Here is a 21,450-nt window from a genome sequence, read left to right as displayed (position 1 = left end):
TTTGATGCAAAAAGATAAACACATGAATATTGAACAAAATGAATATTGGCATCCGCTATACATTATAAGCTTCTAGCCAATTCTTTACTGAGAAACTGCAAATCTAAACCATCTGGCGGAAGATCATGTGTCTGGTTTTCCATTTGCTCAAACTACAGATAAGAGAGTGGCATGGCCCATCTGGGCTGGCATTCCCCCCACACTGAGGCAGTTCCACAGACATCTCACGTTTCACAATTCAATCAGCCGTAAAATGTCCGGAAATGCTCTTAACGGTTGTTGGTGTGATTATTTAATTAGAAGGCTTCATCTGATTTGGGCACAGTGCCGGACCTACTCTTCCCTGACTGTGTGCAATCCATGATCACATAGAGATCCTGTTGCAAAAATGAGCATTGCCAAGAAAAACATGAAAAACCATTATTATTACACATAGCATGCTTGAATTTCTATGCATATTGTGAGATGGAGATGGCTGCTCACTTGGCCCAGTGTGCACTCAACGGCTCCCAGGCAGTCTGCCTCTCTCATGCCATTATGACTGCTGCTGATGTCGTAGAGCTCGAAACGTAGTCGCTGAACCTCTTCGAAGTAAAAGTCCAGGGTGAAGACCTTAGAAAACGTGGGGTTTATACAACTCCGAATTACCTCCGTCCTGTCCACCTGTAAACATAGCAGGAAACAAATACATACTTGGATTATGTTCAGAATAGCACACTAACATACAGCAATGCTACTATTTCTGCAGTAAGCACACAATGTGCAGGACATAAAATGTCTGTATTACGAGAAAGAAAGACCGATAATATTGCCCAAATTTACAGTATTGCACAGAATACTGCATCAAAGAATGCAATGCACTCAACCTTGTGTGACCCATAATCTAGAACAGTGGTTCTCAACCTTTTTGACCCCAAGGTCCATTGTCCACAATATTCAAAGGTCCCATGATTTTTCCACTCGTTCGTTATTTACTGGATAAGGATTAAGGACAAATATTTTTTAAAGTATTTTTATTCAATTTCTAACATACTTTAAATCTTGACATAACTCGAATTTGTTTATTTGGTTGTTTTATTATTTTTATATAAATAAAACTTGTGAAACTGCTCTGACACTCCGTGGAAATGCCGTGGTGACACAAACAAGATTTCGCAAAGAACGAGTGAAAACACAGCCGATAGCAAATGACATCTGGCCCAGTTGTGGCCCACATACCACATGGAATGACAGCGATGATGACTCAACCCGAGTGTGGCTGGCAATAGCACACATATCAGGGCCTCATCTGGGCCAACTATGGCATATATGGCTTAGTTGTGGCATCAGCAAAGGTCACATGGGCCACACACAGCAAGCCACAATTCTACAACCAGCTTAATGTGCATGGGCCAGATACCACCCATATGACCTTTTCTGCTACCAGAACTGAGCCATATGTGGAATAGTTGGCCCAGATGAGGCCCTGATATGTATGCTATCTGGGATGGCTTATACAGGCAGGGCTTAACAAGCTAATGACACACAGGTGAACCTAATCACAACATAATGAGTCCAGGCAATGGGTTGTGGGAATTTAAGTTTATGATTAGATAGCCCAGGAGTCGGGAGGAGTGCCCTCTGGTGGAGATAATAGGCACTCCAGCTGGTGGAAGTGACACATTTTGTGGGGTTGAATTAACATTTTAGTTGTTTAAGCTTATTTTAATGCTTTTGTCTTGTATTTGTGTAAATTATCTTTGAGCCCCCCTTAGAAGTTTGGTTGGTTTTTGTGACTTGTGATTTTATTTACAAAATTTCAGCCATTTTAACATATAATTTGAATAAAAATGCAAAATAGCTGTTCTGAGACAAATGGATATTCTGAGATTATTTCTAATTGGATGCCACTCAATGAACTAAACATTTGTGCAGCGTTGTGCAGACCCGATCGGCGGATGACTTGAAGCAGTGCATGGCGGTTAGAAATTTTGTCCGACTTGAGACAGCGCCGACGCCACGTGACTGTGACGTATGCCATCATAGTACCGCGAGAGCGTTTCGAGAGCAGCCGACTGGTTCATTCTGCGCAGCTTCTCCAGAGCGGCTGCACAAGCTCTGATGATGACACAACTGTTCCCCGATTGGCCGGATTAACCGCATGACAACGATCACGTGTTTTTCGTGCTTATTCTCACATCTCCAGTTCCACTAATGCTCACAAATCTTTTTTTTAATAACAGTAAAAGCTCTTTTCATGTAATCGCAATGTTATGTTGTGTCATGTTTATCAAAATAAAACTGATCAAAAAACATAGACCCCACTTCATTGATATGACATTGACATTGTGCAAGTTCCCATACAATGAAAGGGAATGGAATGACGGATATTGACATTAGTATATAATGACATACTGTATGTCTTTTTTTGGGGAGAAGCCTTTAAATTGGCATTGGTTGGAAACGTTAATCATTACATATTGCATATTGTGTCACTTTTTTATTTAATGCACACACTGTATACTATTGTATTCCGTTCAAAACACAGCCTCGGCTTCAGTTGAGCTGAAATCATTGAAGTGGATGTTCAGGAGAGTCTCCTTACGTTAATCAAGTTAACAGCTTTCCAGGAGGATTTCTAAGGTCAATATTCCAGCTGCTTGATAGGGAAGTAACAAGATGTTTGGCAAGTGCTGATATCTTGGACTCAGTGACCTGGGAAGTGACCTTAAAGAACGGATCAATTTGTACTGTACAACCCAAATCCATTTATACTTATCTTACCATTAACCACCAAAGGCAACTCTAGTTGTTTTTCCTAGTGCGCTTAGCCTAATGGCCCTAATGTTTTATCATCAATCTCAACTAAAGTACAATCTACTAACTGACAAGTACTAATAGCTGATATAGCAAAGCATTTTGATGCAGAGGATTCAAACAAGGTTTAATTCACTCAGGAGATATGGTATGCATTAAATAACCCTAATTATACCCTCATTTGAGACCTGTAATCACCTAAAGTTAACTTTTTTACTGCTGTTTTAAATGAAACCAGCAAATGTAATAAAACTCAGAACAAAAAAGAAAACAATCTGCAGATAAAGCCATGTCACTGCCAAATCCCTTTTCTTGAAGAATGTATCTGCCTCTCACCTCACACAGGCAAAGAAAATGGTTTGTTTTATCTGACATGCCTCAGCTGCCTAGTCATGGTTTAGTCTCAGTTGTTTAACTTTCCTCAGGCAGCTTAGAGACTCCAGATTCTGTTCTGTTTTTCATTTCAGTCATGCTCTCTGAGGGGAAGTGCCAACCTTTCTTTCCTTATTTCTTTCTGACTGAGATCTTTTACCATTTAAAAAGATTGAATCATATAAATGTCTGCCACAATAATGCATTTCACTTATGTGGATGTTTATCATGAGCTGTGCACCGTATGTCATGTCATTTGTGTGATATCATAAACAAAAGTTTAACGTTTAAGCACTTTTCCAAATTTCAACTTCAGCATATTCATATTCAGCATACTGGTTTCCAAAGAAGCAGGAAAAACATGGCTCCGGGAGTTCCTCCTCCTCTAACTTTTTACCGCCCGCTCCAGAATCTTGTTTACCACAAATGCAAAACTATAATTTTATTTTATTTATCTAAATCTTTTTTCTTTTTAAGTGTTTTCCTCACCATTAAATTGGTCTGTTTGCATAACTCAGGCTACCCGTTTCATTTGAACCAACCATCTGGAGACACCACCATTCCTCTTCATCTATAAATATTTGCCTGTTTCTTCCAGGTGTTTTCTCTTTGTTTACAGGGGCTTCCTCTGGGCAGCTGGAGCTGTTTTATTGAGAAAGTTGCGTATATCATCTACTCAGCATGCACCTGGAGGGAATAAACATCAATCGGGGAGACATGGACCTCAAAGCAGCTGCTTAATTCTGCTGGTGAATATGCAAATAAATCTCACTTCTCAAAGGGAAAATAATACAGTTCTGATGACGCTTAATACACATCCCTTCTCTGTCTAACTGTTGTTTGTACAGGGAATTTTCCGACACTGCTGTCAGGAAACATATGCTTTGTTGTACATGAGATAACTTGTTAACCTATCAGAACGCTCCTTGTGATTATTCATCTGAAAAGAAGTAATTGCCACTGTTTTGTGACATCTGGTCTGTTAAAAGAAAATAAACATTTAAAGAGCATGTTAAGCAAGTCAAAAACAGTCACACATGAACTGTGAGAGGATTGAACATTGTAAACCTTAATAAGTAATTGAGTAAAATTAATTAATTAAGTAATCTCTCAAATACTTCAACCATAGTCAAGGTCTTTATGATGAGCAAGTAGTTGAGGTTTGGCGTTTTAAGCTTCTGGCATGATTTGCTGTGGCTGAAAGGTATATTAGAAAATTAACTGTTATGTTTTGTATATGTTAAGTAATGTGGAGACCTGTTATTGTTGAATGCTGTATAGTTGTTTTGTGGGCATTTAGAGCTGGTTATCTGTTAACTAATTAACCAATAACATCACAGCAGCTAAATCCGATTGTCAGTTTATCTTTTATTGGTTAATCAAGTTCAGTAATTTAAGGGAGTGATAACCACATTCTACGACCAAATTAATTCCCGAAAAATGTATGTAGCGAGAAGCGTGAAACCGAACTGAAAACCCAGTTGTTAATGCTGTATGTAAAATGTGTCTCTGATATGCGTGGTGCAAGAAAATCACAAGGAACGAGGTAAAAGCCTTGACTCATTCATGTTGCTAGATCTTGAAGAAAAAAAAGCAGCAAACAAGAACAAGCCCATAATAAACAAAAATAAATCAAAATGCTTTATATTGAAAATAAGTCTTTAAAAGGATAGGTTACCCAAAAAATTAAATTATCCCAAGATTTACTCACCCTCAAGCCATCCAAGGTGTTTTTGACAATCTTCTTTCAGACTAACACAATCGGAGTTATATTAAAAAATATGTTGCCGCTTCCTATTAAAAAATATCCTGGCTCTTCCGAGCTTTATAATAGTAGTGAATGGCGGTCCTGATTTTGCATCCATCCATCATAAAATAATCTACTGTATAAGACTAGGAGGTTATTAAAGGCCTTCTGAAGAAAAATATCTATATTTAAAACTTTATAAACTAAAATAGCTTCCGGAAGACGGCCTACTGTATGCATGTCGACTTACGCCAAAAGAGCTACACTTGACGACGTAGGATGTAGGAGTAGCGTAAGCTTTGGCGCTTCTCGCGGTTCAAACAAATAGGGCTGGACAACAAATAGGGCTGGACAACAAACCCAAGCTCCTCTTCTCTTATATTGAAATCCTCCAACATTTCTCTTTAAAAATTATCGTTTTATACTTTTAATTCGTGATTGGTGTTTTGTTTGGCTCTATCGTCTGCGCTTCCGCGTTTGTCAAAATGTCCTGCGTCAGGTCAAGGGTTAATCTTTTGCTGTAAATTGATGCGTATGGCCGTCTATCGGAAGGAAGTTATTTTAGTTTATAAAGTAACATCCGTGAATGTCATTCACAAACAGTAGTTGGAATGCCCACTAGTTGGAACGAGACCTCACCGCCAGCCACTGGCGACATGCAGTGACAAAGGCGCTGGTAGTTTGAATGCAGCTTTACTATGAATGGGAGAAAGTGCAACGCGTAATATGTCTAAATAAAAGAGTCAATCGCTGATTGGTAAAGTCATCGCGTCACTGCAGCTGCCGTTAGAACAAAGTCCCTTTAAAGCAGCACTAAGTAGGAATTCCGTTTTTGTCAAACAGCGCCCCCTGTCGCTGTGGAGTACTTGTACTGTCGTGAATAGCACTCACGCAGAGATGGCTTGCACTCACGGCCGGATCCCCTCCCCCTGTACACTGGTACCTGTTCAATAGGATGGACGCTGTAACGAGTGGAAATAAGGTATGGCCCCTTTAAGAGCTGCGCGCGCCCTACCACATGTATACGGCGCTGGGTTATTTCTGTTTGATGCTCATTTTATCAGAATTTTATCAGATCTGTTTTTTTCTGTAAAGCAATTCGTTACCTCGCGAGACCTGATATCACACGATACTTCCTAACACTCAGGCCAGCGGCCCGCCGGCCCAAAGTTGCAAAGGTGGTTTTGCGGCTCACAGGCACCAAGGGGGTGCGAGACGACCACCATTCAACACGAAATCAGTAATATAAACATTACAATGACTCCAAAGCTGTTCGGTTAAGGTAAAAAAAGTTACTTAGTTCACCTTTAAGACAAGTTATTTCACTCGACGGCCATCTTTGAAACGCCCCTCGGGCATGCAAGTGCAGCTCCTATCTCTTTGAATCGGAAAACATCAAATTCTCCAAAATCGTTCGCCACGCTTACTATTAGATTTCATATTTGAAATCACCAATGAAATCTGACACCAACTGTCACATATATTTTGTTTCGATACAAATCATGACAAAAAAAAATGCATTTTTCAGGCTGGTCCAAGCTAATGTGCATTTGCAGCGTTTGAGTTTCTGTAGGAACCAGAGCTTCTAACGACGCAATGACTTAACCAATTACAGATTGGCTCTTTTCTTTAGAAGGCAGGACTTATTCCACACTTTCTCCCATTCATGAAATGGGAGAAACCGTCATTCTATATATAAAATCTTTGGTTAGAAGCTTCAGTTGCTATATAAACAGTCAATGTTCTGAGATGCGCACCTAGGACCACACATGTGCATTGGCTAATCCAGCCTGAAAAATAATCTTTTTTAATGTTATTTTAACAGAAGAAACCCCATTTATGAGACAATTGTTGTCAGATTTCATTGGTGATTTCAAATATTACATTTATTTGTAAGCTTGGTGAACAGCTTTAGAGAACTAGATGTTTACCCGTTCAAAGAGATAGGAGCTGCACTGAAATAGCTGCCTGAGAGATGTTTCAAAGATGGCCGCCGAGTGAAATGACTTGTCTTAAAGGACTTTGGTTATATTCTGTACAAACACGAAATGATAATTATGGGGATTCACACTCTGGTTGTCACCCCTGAAACTTCACAGAGTGTACATGGCTGAAGAGACTTCTTAAACTTGTGAGTTTGTTTGATTTAAAAAAGAACATCTGTGTCTTCAAACCACATACATTACTGATCGTGAAAAAACTGATATTCTAACGTCATTATTTTTTTAAATAGAATAAAAGTTCGTGGAAAAATTCAGAAAAAAGTGTAAAAAATAAATATAAAATAATTTTAAATAGTCAGTGCATGACCAGTGCTAATGCTGATAACAAATGGGGTCTACATTTGACATTATATAAGATATACATAATACAATTTAATGAGATGCACACAAAATTGCTGAAATTAAATGGACACTATTTTTCTTAAAATTCACTAAGCAATAATTCAAAACAGAAAATTACACAAGGGGAACTACTACAATTATTCAAAAAAACAATAATGGTAATAGTGTCAGAATGGCAAAATATTGACAAGAACTTAATTTCATTGCTTACTGATAATAAATCAGGCTTTACAGGATTTTTCCTCAGGCAAATCAAAAAGTGACCTGGAACCATAAAAGCGGGATCATACGAAGCCAAGCCTTCCATTCATGGATCTTCCATCGCATACCTACACATCAACAAGCAGAGCCCACATGACAATTTCTGACAAGAACGCCTGGACAAGCCAGCTTTTCAGAAAAGACGTGTGTCCTCTCAGCCTTAGAAAAGTCCCTTTATGCCTGCATAAACAGGGGCCTGAGAGCATCTCTAGACTGGACTGACAGTCTTTTGGCAGTGAAGGGCAGAGCAGTCAACACCTAGACATGCAGCAGAGCTCTGGAGATACAAATAAATATTCAAGACACCACTGGTGGAAAGGCTTCTAGTCATTCAGTTATGCTTCAAAGGACAACTGCTCAAATGGTAATGATATCAATATGTTGAACAATAATGGTTTAAGGCAATTGAAAAACTATGATACCATTTTTCAGGATTGATCATTTGATAAATAGAAAGTTCAAAAGAGCAGTGTAATATGCTGTTTAATATTTTTGTTGAAACCGGGAAAAAAAATTCAGGATGACTTGACCCTGTTTACACCTGGTATTAAGATGTGTTTTGGTCGATCGGACCACAAGTAGAGGCAGACACATTTTCTATTGCCATTTTATCAAGACGACATAGATTATATACACTGAAATGATCAGCAAAGAACCATAACCTGTCAAACCCCAAACCCTAACCATCCCCACACAACGGAGGGAAAGAGAAAATAAATAAATAAACAAAATGAAATAATAAGTTAAATAAAATTAATTAAATGGATCAATAAATAAATAAAGACACATTATTCTCTCATGAATGCTAAGTATTATCCAAGGCAGGATCAGAGGGCTAAGGGATCCGAGATGTTACTAAAGGGTTTAAGAGAACCTCGAAGAATGGACCTTAATTTCTCCGATTTGATGTAGAAAAAATATATTGTATCCATCTATTGTGAGTAAAGTAGCGGAAGTAGCACATCTCCATTTAAGGAGAATATTCCTTCTGGCTAATAGAGTAGTAAAAGTGACCACCTGAGCGATAGAGCTAATGGAACCAGTATTTGGTAGATTCCGGTTCCTCTACCGGTATTCACTCCCGTTATAAAGCTAGGAAGAACCAGGATATTTTTTATATAACTCTGATTGTTTGGCTGAAAGATGAAAGTCATACGTCTTGAGGGATTTTATTTTTGTGTGAACTAATCCTTTAACTTCTACAGAACCTGGAATATTCCTTTAAGCATGGCCTTGAAAGTGTAACTGTGTTATAGTTATATATTGTTGTGTACACATATTAAAAAAATGTCTGATCTACTGAAAAGAGCATACAAAATAATCTACTATAAATGGTTTCACACCAGCCTTGTTTCTTGGCCTTTCTTGTGAGTGTGATATGCCGGATGGAAGTTTGGCTAGCACAAGCATATTTCATAAGGTTTCATCACATCTATTCTCACACATACAAAACACACACACATATACATACACAAGTCACAAATACCACTGCCCCAAAGGATGAGCCTCAGCATGTGCAACATCCCCCACACATGGGTCTAATTGCCCTTGGAAGCCACATTTACCTTCCTTTCCATGTCTCCTTTGCAGAACGTGGGGTCTCTGATTCTGCAGCCACATTCACTCTGCATTAATAGGCTGCTCTCCCATCTCCACGTTTATGAGAGCAGGCCCGAGAGGAGGGCTGCAGGGTGCAGCAAGAGCTATCATTAACCATTTCAACTGCATGCCAGCACCCCAAATAAGCTGTTTACCATGCTCTCACATCAGCGCTTCACTTTTTTTAACAGCTTTAAATAAGGCCAACTTGTGTGAAGAAATGTTTCCTTCGTTCAGCTTTCCACTTTAAATGAGGCAAAAAAGGAAGATTGACACAACTGAGACCTCGCTAAGGCAGAAAAGTGGATTTTTCGAAGAGGAAGATAAAAGGAGGAGGAAGAACCAGAAAGTGTGAATGTCCCAATTCAATTGCTATTTGCAGAAAAAAAGCTATTCTGAATAGAGTACTAATATTTCTATTTGTTATGAGATACTCTCACAATGAGATGCTTGAGACAACACCTGTTTTGCGTAATTAAGCTGTTGTGAGGGATTCTTTTCAGGGGGTTGAATAATTTTGAGATTGCAGTCATTAAAAGTTGATTTTCAGTTGGATCTGGGGAAACAATGTGAAACATTTGTTGTGTTGAGGTTTTTTTCAATTACTTTTGTTTGATTTGATCATTGCAAACACCTGAAAGTCTGTAAATTTTGCAAATAAACCTGATTTGTAATGGGGGAAGAATAATTTCGATTACAACTGTATATATTTGAAACAAATGTTGTTGTTCTTTTGTACTTTCTATTCATCAAAGAATCCTGAAAAAAAAAATGATCACAGTTTCGGTTAAATAATTAAGCAGCACAACTGTTTACAACATTGATAATTATAAGAAATGTTTCTTGAGCATATTAGATTGATATCTGAAGGATCATGTGACACTTAAGACTGCAGTAATGATGCTGAAAATTCTGCTTTACCATTACAGGAAGAAATTACATTTAAAAAAATATGAAAATTAAAAAAAAAACTCTTATTTTAAATAGTAGGTAATATTATTTCACAATAGTCCTGTTTTTACTGTTTTTTTATTTAAATTAATGCAGCTTTGTTGAGGATAATAGATATTAATAGATAGACACAATAGCTGAACCTGCATGGCAATCGACATAAATTCAGTCAAAGAAGCAGCATTTGACTATCATCCAATTGTATTGTTAATTTGAAACTTATTCACAAAATGATCTTGATCGAAATGATCGAAATTCATGTATAGGCAAGATCAAGATAGTAGTCAAGTCAAGTCACATTTATTTATATAGCGCTTTTTACAATAAAGATTGTTTCAAAGCAGCTTTACAGAGATAACAGGAAAATAATGCAATGTTTCCAGAAGAAAATATCGTCACAGTCCAGCTTAATAAGTTTAGTGATGTTTCATTTTTGTTTTTAAAAAAAAGTTATTAATTTAGTTCATTTATATATATATATATATATAGCCACTCTGAAGTAAACAGTGATGTCATCGTCCAGCTCAGTTCAGTTCTTGTATAATAGTGTGAAGGGGGTGGATTGGAATCAATGTATATGTAATGAATGAGTGATTATAATCATGGTATTATTCAATATTTTTCCTTCTAAATATCAAATGGGTTGAATGACTTAGGCTTGTGAGGTTTTACTTTGTTAAAGTTACCAGTGTGATTACTGAAATGTTAGTTTCATGTATTCTTTAATGTCTGTATTTGATATCTGAATGCAGTAACAGTGCTTGCTCTTTTAGCCCGGCTTCCAGAAGTGAAATAGGGACTTGTTTTGTGTTTGAGAAAGGTCTTCAACGTGTTAAAACATATAGGGGTCATTGAAGCCAATAGTTTAAGGCACCATTTCTTTGTTAAAATGTAGCTCTCCTTGAGAGAAAGAACGCATTATCTTGATGTTTTGAGAGGACTCTCCTGTTTAGTTAGAGCCTGGCCAAATCCAACCTTGGAAAAGCTGTGTGTCGGTGTGTGTTAGTCTTTTTGGTAACAGGTTAAGGAACCACTGGCATTATTGGAGATTGACTGAGTTGTTGTTCTGGACATGCTGGCGCCCCACAACCCAAATCTGCGACCTGGAAGGTTACAACGTGCCTGACTTTAGGGTCCGAGTGTCAGCTGCATAATCGATGGAGATATGCTTCCGTCTATCTGTATATGTGTGGAAAATTACTATGTTTATCTATTTATTTGTAAGCAATGACGTAGCTTAGACCTTGGAAATGGTATAACTGCTGTGATCTTTGTAACTGTAAGCGGGGCGGCCTAAGAAATCCAGTGTGAGTCTTGAAGCTAACTTCTGCTGATGAAACTGCAAACTATCTTCAGTAAAACTTTTCTTTAATTTATTATAATTCTGACTCCGGGTCTTCATTCATCATATCTGGTTCTGGGTCTTTAACTGTTTTCCCCTAACAAGTGTCAATGCAGGCAGATCAATATTATTGTTGAATATTAAATTTAATGTCCCCAACTAAGCAAGCCAAGCCAATGGCAACAAAGGTGGAAAAAGGCGACAGTGGCAAGGAACCAAAACTCCATCAGGTGGCAGAATGGAGAACAAAACCTTGGGAGAACTCAGGCTCAGTCGGGGGCCAGTTCTCCTCTGGCCAATGAAAGAACAGTGTATGATTATGATTCAGGCATAGGTCAGAAGTCAGTTTGGTTTGGAACAATCGGAATATTTTCCAGTTCCATCTGGTTTAAGATCAGAGTCATCACACCGGGATGGAGACGGGTTTGAGGATCAGTGCATAGTCATAGAATTCCTACTAAAACACACTCATAATTAACATTTTGAAACCATTTGAACAGTCAGTGAGGCAAGATGCCGCAAGAAAATGTCCATATGGGAGAAACTCTCAAATTCAAGTTTAATTGTGGTAAATGAATGATGAAACAGAGCTCCCAAATGCTAGAGATGTTCAGCCCCATTCCATCGTGTAGATGCAATGGACAAAAAAGAACAGCGAGAAGACCTTACATGTGCACACAGAGGGGTGATGGAACAGAAAGGGAACATACAGAGAAAGGAAGTCTGCCATCACATGACTGACAGATAATAATAATAATAACTTTATTTTTATATAGCGCCTTTAAAGCAGCTTCTCAAGGCGCTTTACATAATAGAACAAACAAGTTAAAATACAACACACAGAGAGAGAAAAAAACAGTCAAGTAAAAGCTAACCTAAAAAATGCGTTTTTACATGAGATTTACTCTGATTTAATTTAATTTTAATCGTGAGTGCCCAGATGACCCACGTCTAACCGCATAACTCTGTCAGCCTGCTATGTTTATGCTTGCGCTTCATGAATATTGATATTATTTCTTAAATGTCACTGAAGTTTAGAAGCTGCATCATGATAAGCCACAGCTTCACTTCAGCAAATGCCAAAGCAAAAAAAGTTGAACAGACAAACGTGCCTCTCAAATTCATGACTGCACAAAACCTGGAGTGTATGATAGAAAAGGAGACATTAACAGGGGCAGAAGAAAAAGAAGGAAAAGATGAAGAAAGACAAAATGTTCACTTTCAGAACTGATAAGCCATGCCATGGCAAATATAATTTTAATCAGCAAAAAGAGAAACAAACTTGTATTTGTCAAGGAGAGTCCTGCTAAGGCAAGCATCGAAATGACTACTGCGTATTACCTAAAACGGTTACTCCATCAAAATATTCATTTTAATATTTTTTTTTTTCATAAAATAAACACCAGCAACAAAAAATATAACGTTATTACACATTTATTCCTCCGCCAAGCAATGTAGTTCCAAAGAGGTTGCCAAGCAACACAAGCAGCAACAAAGAATCACAAAGGGCAGTTGCACTGTCAGGTTATGTTTGTTTTTGATCTGTTTCCCTGTTTTGTTCATGTCTGTGTTTCACGTGTTCCTTTGTTCAGTTTCCCTGGTTACCGTCATTATTAGTTCATTGGTTTCAGCTGTGTGTCATTTATTAGCTCGTTTCAGTTTGTTATGAAGCCTCACCCTTGCCTTCACTCTTGGTCCAGTCTCGGTTATGTTGAGATGTGTTTGCACTGCCTGTTTGCTTGCTTTTTGAGTAAGAATTAAACCTATTAGTGTTTTGTGAGAACTTGAGTCTTCTGTCTTCAGCTTCCCTGCATGCATCGTTACATGCGCAGTAATACTAATGTAATGCGGTCACAGGTGTACGTTTGTTGAGTCCTTTACAACGGCTTTGTCGAACGCGGCTCAACCAATCAGATTCAAGGACCGGAACTATCCGTTTTATAAAATGTAATTTATTCCTTTGATGGAAAAGCTGAATATTCAGCATCATTACTCCAGTCTTCAGTGTCACATGATCCTTCAGAAATTGTTCTTAATGCTGATTTGGTGTTCAAGAAACATGTATTAATGTTGAAAACCGTTGTGGAAACTGTGACAGAAAGAAATGAATACTTTTAGGACACAATAAATTGATAAAAAGTGACCCGGATATTTCCACAAAGTATAAAGCAACAAAAACTGTTTCAACATTGATATAATAAGAACCATTATTAATAATTGAGCACCAATACTAATGGATAATAATTCACCAAATCAGCATAGTCAAGTCAAGTCACCTTTATTCTTATAGCGCTTTATACACAATAGAAATAGTTTAAAAGCAGCTTCACATATTAATAGCTAACTTCATCAAATATGAGACAGATTCAAATTACAAAAAGAGACAATAGTGTAATTTTTTCATCTCAATGCAGCTCAATAACTGTAAAGTTAATTAATTATGAAACAAGTTCAATTCAGCAATAAGCAGCTCTACTGAAGACATGTCATTATTCAGCTCAAGTCAGTTCAATTTTGATTCAATTCAGTTAAATAACAGTGTTGATGTTGCAAACTTTTTTTCTAAAAACAACTGCTTCACCTATAAAGCAGAAGATAACAGTGTCATTATTCAGCTCAATTCAGCTCAATTAGAATATACAGACAGATTTCAGGACAATTCAGGACTTAGCAACTCCATAGAAATGGTCTGGAAAAACACCCTGGTATCAGTGACTCTTTTAATGGGCAAACATCGCTAGGCCTATATTGTGCGATTGTGATGAGAGGATCACTAGTATGACATCACTACATCTTGAAGGTTTTTTTTTTTTTTTTTTTTTTTTCACTCTTTTTACATCAATATCCAATTATTTCAGACCATGAAATCAGTCTTGATCAGTCTAAGCGAAAACTAGATTGCACCCCAAAGGGAGCGATATGGAGATACGCTATCCTTATTCAACAGGAGTGCTCCCTGCTCCTGTGATTGGCATAGATGAAAGAACAGCTCCACCTGCCACAGTCATTCACATGTGTGTCTGAATGCTGTAGGTGACAGTCAGACTCTCATCTTCAGTTCTGCCTTTTGTCTGATTATTGGTGAGAGTTGACAGCCATGGCACTGGGATCTGACACGCTGACAGGTCATTATAGCCAATGGCAATGTAACTTTAGAGCTGAACATTTTGTGTGTGTTCTTCACATAGCATTCATTTTTAGAGAAATTGAGAGGGTGGTGTCAGTTCTATCAGAGCTCAAATTATGAGGCTCTTTGAGTGAGAATTTTTTTTTTTATTGGTATTTCTCACACATAGAATTGGAAATGAAGTGTTTGATGATACGGTATACAGGGCTCCCACACCTTCTGACTAATAAATTCATCATCGCTGGACAAGGATCTTTCAAAATCATTGTATATACTTGCACGCATAAAGTCAATTTCTCTCCATTAACTAGACACATTTAGAAAAAAGTCATGAATATAAATAAAAACCTAAAAGGACTTTTCAAAAGTGTAAAATTGGAATTAGCCTGGAAAACACACATTTAAAATGTTCTAGTAATTCTAGGTTTTGCATGACTGTAGAAATCCTGAACATAAATCTGAATATAATAAATATATTGTATTTATATATTTATAAAGTAAAGGAAGTAATATTGTCAAATTTTAAAAAATATAAAAATATAAAAAATGCATTTTGTTAAGTACCATAATATATAATAATTAAAGTATGCATATTCAATTAAATAAAAATCAAAAAAATGTTATTAAAATAATTTGTTAAAAAAAAAAAGTCCATTGTTCCAAAATAATAGTAAATTGTAATAGGGTGCTTTTTAGTTTTTATCATTAGTTGAGTCATTAATTTTTTTGTTTAACTAGATTCTTTTTAAAGACCAGATGGATAGATGATGATAAGAAACTATAAAACGCACAAAAAAAGCAAGAAATGTGCACCTAAATCAAGTGAATTGTGCTGTCTGTGTGAGTAAATAACAGAGCAGCTGTAAAATAAAAAGAAAGAAAAAAAACAGGATGAAACACATACAGACACACAGACTGTATGGCAGATGGGTTTTTTAAATGGAGTATGGTTGATAAGACCATAACTTGTCTCTAGTCCATTCCGATTCGCTGTCTGACAAGTAATCTAACTATGTTAGTAAAATCTGTCTCTCATCCCATGCAGGCACTATAATTTCAGGAATATGGATTCTAATGGACAGAGGATAAAAAACATTGCAATAAGCCATGAAACAGGAGCCACTTCTTGGCATTTCAAACTGTAAATGTTTTAAAAGTTGCATTTTTCATGGAGATAAAGGAAAACAACAAATGAGAAGTTGGAAAAATGCTGATCACCGAAAAGATGAAGGCCATTTACCCTGTATTTACAGATCACATTAGACAACTGCTCAAGACCATTGAACAAAATCCTCTTAGAATGGAGTTGCACAAATGTACTTTCAGCACATTTTCAAGGGCACAACATGGAAACGTCCTGAAATACAGTACGTTAAAGGCCCTTCACCCCAGAGGCTGAGGGCCCATCATAATTTAGTGTCCGCAGTCAGCATTATGGAGTGCCTTCTTTGTGATTCAGAGCATACTGGATTTGCTGAGAGTGTTTGTGACCATCTCTCTCTGTTTGATGGTGCTCGAGCTCGCAGGGTCAGCAGCAGGTCTTTACTCTCCCTGACTGCCATAGTTTAAAAGCATGTTCAAGCACACAAGTGCTGTTTCCTGTACTTACACTCATTCAGGAGCAACCAGCTAAACAAACAAGCACTAATCTTGATCAAGGGTCAACAGACAAACACTGCTGACTCTGAAACTTTCAATACTGTAAGAATTTTTGATGTTTTTGAAAGAAGTCTCTTATGCTCACCAAGGCTGGATTTGTTTGATCATAGATACAGTAAAAACTGTACTGTACTGTACAGTAATACTGTGAAATATTATTACAATTTAAAATAACTGTTTTATTTTAATGTATAAAATTATATATCGCATTTATTTTTTATGTTACTGACCCGAAACTTTTAAATGTTACTTACCACATTGAATTCTTTTTCACTGCTTATTGCCCTTAAACGGTCAAATACACACAAAGTAATGTCAAAATGCCGGTCTTGATGAGTATTCACGTAAACACGGTCAGTTATGTTTTAAGTGAACGTAAACAGTTGAGAAAGAAAACGCATGTGTAACAGTATAATGGATCCGTGCATCAGGTCTTAAAGTGACAGAAGCCTAATAGGCTATACCTTCAGCCAAATTATGAGATAAATTATACTATTTAAAATATCTATATGGGAGCATTTCCATGGTATCAATGTCAAAATTGAAAATGCTGAGTGGCTAGAAACTTTGGAAAACCACTAGCCACAGTGACTAGTGAGCCAAAAAGGTAATGTCTTATATATATATAATTTAATGATTAATATATCTGAATGTAATACATCAATTATACATTATATACAATTACATTATACATCAAATACATACATTATTTTAAACATGCATATAGATAAATATAGATACTCTCTTTTTTTTAAAGCTGTATCTGGCATTTTTTCTACCCAAACCAGTGACCTCTGAAACAGTACATAGAGTTATCTCCTCTCACAGCTCCAGATGAACGAGAGATATTCTAGGTAGCGAGATACAGACCGAATTTAATTAACACTGTCATACTTTAGCTAAAGATTTGATAATGGCTCCCAGTGTAGTTGGAAATTGATAGATGAGCAATCAAACGGAGAGAGAGACTATCACAGTGGGATATTCCACTCAAATTAGATTTAGCCAAAACCCACGGATATGAAATTTAAGTCATTGGGGCACTCAATACAATAGCATGTATAAGTGACATTTTCAGATAAATGAGTCTGACCCATAGCACTGCATACTGAGGAAACAGGTTAAGAGGTGTGAAGAGAAATGCAATCATGACTGCAATAAATCACATAGCTCTTGTTTGTTGCACTAGAAATGTAAATTTGCTTCAGGCAGCATCAGAGAAACGAAATATCAGGATATTTCTCTCTTAATACACATTAGCTTACAGCTCATAAACACTCTTTGAAAATGTGTTTGGTTTATTGGCGTTATTTTAATATTTATGACATTATACACAATGTCACACGTAATCCCATTTAAAATCTCCAATGTGCAAGTCATTTGAAATTGGAAAAATGGTAGAAAAAGCATGATGCAACAGGCTCAGCCAGCAGCCCTTAAAGAACAAACAGTGCAGCTAAACAGAAGACGTTCTTCAAATGTTCTTCATAGCGGGATTTCCAAGGGGAATGAAGAGATCCTTTGAGGACAGGTACGAACCGGTTGCAAAATTAAGATTTTAGAGTGGGGTTTCCTTTAGAGACACACACACTCAGAGAGCGGAATCACTATAAGTGAATATGTGAATGTCTAATGAGACAGAGCGTGGTGAGAACAGATTCCCGATGGTGAGCTGGCAAAGCCTTCATAACCTGACAGGGAGATTTCTCAGTGTACATATGCTGTCAGCTTCTCTCGTTCACTCACACACAAATATATATATATACACTCACCGGCCACTTTATTAGGTACCCCATGCTAGTAACGGGTTGGACCCCCTTTTGCCTTCAGAACTGCCTCAATTCTTCGTGGCATAGATTCAACAAGGTGCTGGAAGCATTCCTCAGGGAGTTTGGTCCATATTGACATGATGGCATCACACAGTTGCCGCAGATTTGTCGGCTGCACATCCATGATGCGAATCTCCCGTTCCACCACATCCCAAAGATGCTCTATTGGGTTGAGATCTGGTGACTGTGGAGGCCATTTTAGTACAGTGAACTCATTGTCATGTTCAAGAAACCAATTTGAAATGATTAGAGCTTTGTGACATGGTGGAAGTAGCCATCAGAGGATGGGTACATGGTGGCCATAAAGGGATGGACATGGTCAGAAACAATGCTCAGGTAGGCCGTGGCATTTAAACGATGCCCAATTGGCACTAAGGGGCCTAAAGTGTGCCAGGAAAACATCCCCCACACCATTACACCACCACCACCAGCCTGCACAGTGGTAACAAGGCATGATGGTTCCATGTTCTCATTCTGTTTACGCCAAATTCTGACTCTAACATCTGAATGTCTCAACAGAAATCGAGATTCATCAGACCAGGCAACATTTTTCCAGTCTTCAACTGTTCAATTTTGGAGAGCTCTTGCAAATTGTAGCCTCTTTTTCCTATTTGTAGTGGAGATGAGTGGTACCCGGTGGAGTCTTCTGCTGTTGTAGCCCATCCGCCTCAAGGTTGTGCGTGTTGTGGCTTCACAAATGCTTTGCTGCATACCTCGGTTGTAACGAGTGGTTATTTCAGTCACTGTTGCCCTTCTATCAGCTCGAACCAGTCTGGCCATTCTCCTCTGACCTCTGGCATCAACAAGGCATTTCCGCCCACAGAACTGCCGCTCACTGGATGTTTTTTCTTTTTCGGACCATTCTCTGTAAACCCTAGAGATGGTTGTGCGTGAAAATCCCAGTAGATTAGCAGTTTCTGAAATACTCAGACCAGCCCTTCTGGCACCAACAATCATGCCACGTTCAAAGTCACTCAAATCAACTTTCTTCCCCATACTGATGCTCGGTTTGAACTGCAGGAGATTGTCTTGACCATGTCTACATGCCTAAATGCACTGAGTTGCCGCCATGTGATTGGCTGCTTAGAAATTAAGTGTTAACGAGCAGTTGGACAGGTGTACCTAATAAAGTGGCCGGTGAGTGTATATATATATAATTCTGTTGTTATTGCTGCTGCTGCTGCTGCAGAGCAAGTCTGGGACTTACTACTGTCAATACATATACAACACGCTGCTGTGAGCAAGTAAGATATGTTGCTGCTTTACAATGGCATACATGAATTACCCTATACAGGTGGAGCTGGGGAGGTGGAGGGTTTCTGAAAGCACAAGTCAAGCAGCAAGCTCACTGGCTGCTGATACAGCAAGAACCAATCAGCTGTGCCCTATAGAGAATGCGATAGCAAGATTGAGTTAAGGACCCTGCACCATCTAGAGTTTCATGACATAACTTTGGTGTCTCCTTGTTCTTTTTATGTCTCCTGAAAAGAACAAACAGCTTGTCATAGATAAAGCATACATGGGAGAACCGTTGGGGGGAAAAAACTATACTTAAGAGGCAGGTTGGTTATGAGGCAATACTGTGGATTTGTGTTATACCTGAGGTCCTTGTGTAGGTAGATTTTAAAATCAATTAAACTATACAGAGGCACCACGTTTTCACCTACACACTGAAATGATCTGTTGGCTGAACAGTTGTTCAGTTGAACTATTAACTCACTAATTTTTGTAAACGTAAATTTCAGTAAAATACGTCTCAACAGAAATAAAATCCTGCTATTTTACAAATGTAAACATTACATTCTTATATAACATTCACTCACAACTGTGATCACTAGAAATATTATTTAGGATTATTCAGTTGTCTCTTAACTTTGGTAGGGACATCTCCATATATTTACTTTTAAAAATTAAGGTTCCAAAATAGGGTTTTCGCAGCAATACCATAGAAGAACCATTTTGGCTTCCCCAAAGAACCGTTTAGTGATCAGTTCTTAAAATTAAAAAAAAAAAATCTTAGTCTGAAGAACATTTGAACTCTTTTCTCGCCTCAGTGCCACTGCCAGCATTTTTTAAATCATTTTCACAAAATGTTCATAGCCCCCAGAATTGTATGAATATCTGAACATACAATTTATCAAAAGAAAGAACAGAACCTCTGCTTTTAAACAAACAACAACAAAAAACATTTTACTCTAGCTTCATGCATTCTTTTTTTTATCAAACCTTGAATTTGGGTTAGTTTCATAAAAAAAGCAACATTTTGCATAAGTTTTGATCAAAACATAGATCCAGTAGATCGAGTCCATCAATACCCTCAAAAATTGCTTAGTCCTATACCTCTTTGTGAGTTTGAAATTTCATTCGGTTGATTCATATGCTATTTAATGTTTGATGGTCACGTCAGCTTACATGTGCGTAAGCAATGCTTCTATCTCTTGTTTCTGCTTCTTCTACATTTGTTTTTTGATCTGGAGATTCTGTACTTTTTCAGAAGATGTGTAATAGTGCCCTCTACCGTATGTAACAGACGTAGGCCAATAAGAGCTGTGCGTGTAAACCTCACTCCCCTGGCCTCAAGAGGCGCGCTAGCGACTGAAGTTAGAGGCTTCTTGTTAGTGCGCCCCGCCTCCTACGCCGGAGACCACGCTTCGAGTCCTGCTCAGAGCGCCTCGAGTGGGACCAGTTACACAAATAACAGTGAAAACATGGATTGCCAGAAAATGACTTCAATAGCAGGAAAGCATTATGTCATAAATAATGGAAAATTGTCAATGGCAGGGAAAGAGTTAATAATCTAAAGAACCGTTTTCCCCTTTTGTGCAATGGAAAGTTTTAAAGGATGTTTAAGATTCTTCACGGAACCATCAATGCCAAAAAAAGAGTGTATATACCCAAAGCTACGCTCATGTGAGATATGGTGTGAAAATGAGAGTAAAATTGGAAGAAAGCAGCAAAGGAATGTGTAAAAAGGCACAAGTGCTGTGAAAAATGCATTGATACGGTCCACAAAAACGATTAGAAGACCTTATTACCTAAAAATGATTTCATTTAGTCACATAACCAGAAATGTTATGCATCTGACTGGAAACACAAACCCACCTCCAACCACTGGCCATGAGACTGCATTTTGATGACCACGCAGGGATCAGGTTTGTTGAGGGCATCCCTGTCTGAGATGCCTTTACAGGTGACCCGCAGCTCTACTTTGGTCAGGCAGGGGCTGTTGAACAAGCCCAGAGAATTGGCTGCAGACTCGTAGATGTCGCTCATGTTTCAGGAGATGCTTGTGCTGTAAAGAAAAGAGAGATTATATTTTATTATATTTTTCTTTTAGCTGTGATATTTTTTTATGTGATCTATTACAATTAATTGAACAATTTTAAAATACAAAAATGTGTCCTTTGTAAATGGTCCCTACT

The 21,450-nt window shown here is 37.8% G+C and overlaps 1 protein-coding gene across 1 annotated transcript in view; it reads right to left on the bottom strand.

Annotated features, from left to right (window-relative positions):
- cpne4a (copine IVa) overlaps window positions 1-21,336 on the bottom strand; it is a 55,330-nt gene extending 33,994 nt beyond the window's left edge. The window contains exons 1-2 of the mRNA XM_056236501.1: window positions 21,131-21,336; window positions 484-663 (exon numbers count right to left, since the gene is read on the bottom strand). Coding sequence (XP_056092476.1) covers window positions 484-663; window positions 21,131-21,301 — 351 coding nt within the window. The 5' untranslated portion in view covers window positions 21,302-21,336. The remainder of the gene's footprint in view (window positions 1-483; window positions 664-21,130) is intronic.
- Window positions 21,337-21,450: the final 114 nt, after the last annotated feature.

Source organism: Rhinichthys klamathensis, unplaced genomic scaffold (assembly GCF_029890125.1).
Source record: "Rhinichthys klamathensis goyatoka isolate OS25496 unplaced genomic scaffold, OSU_Roscu_1.1 h1tg000449l_1, whole genome shotgun sequence".
NCBI classification, from domain to species: domain Eukaryota; kingdom Metazoa; phylum Chordata; class Actinopteri; order Cypriniformes; family Leuciscidae; genus Rhinichthys; species Rhinichthys klamathensis.
This window is presented reverse-complemented; position numbering and strand designations above follow the sequence as displayed.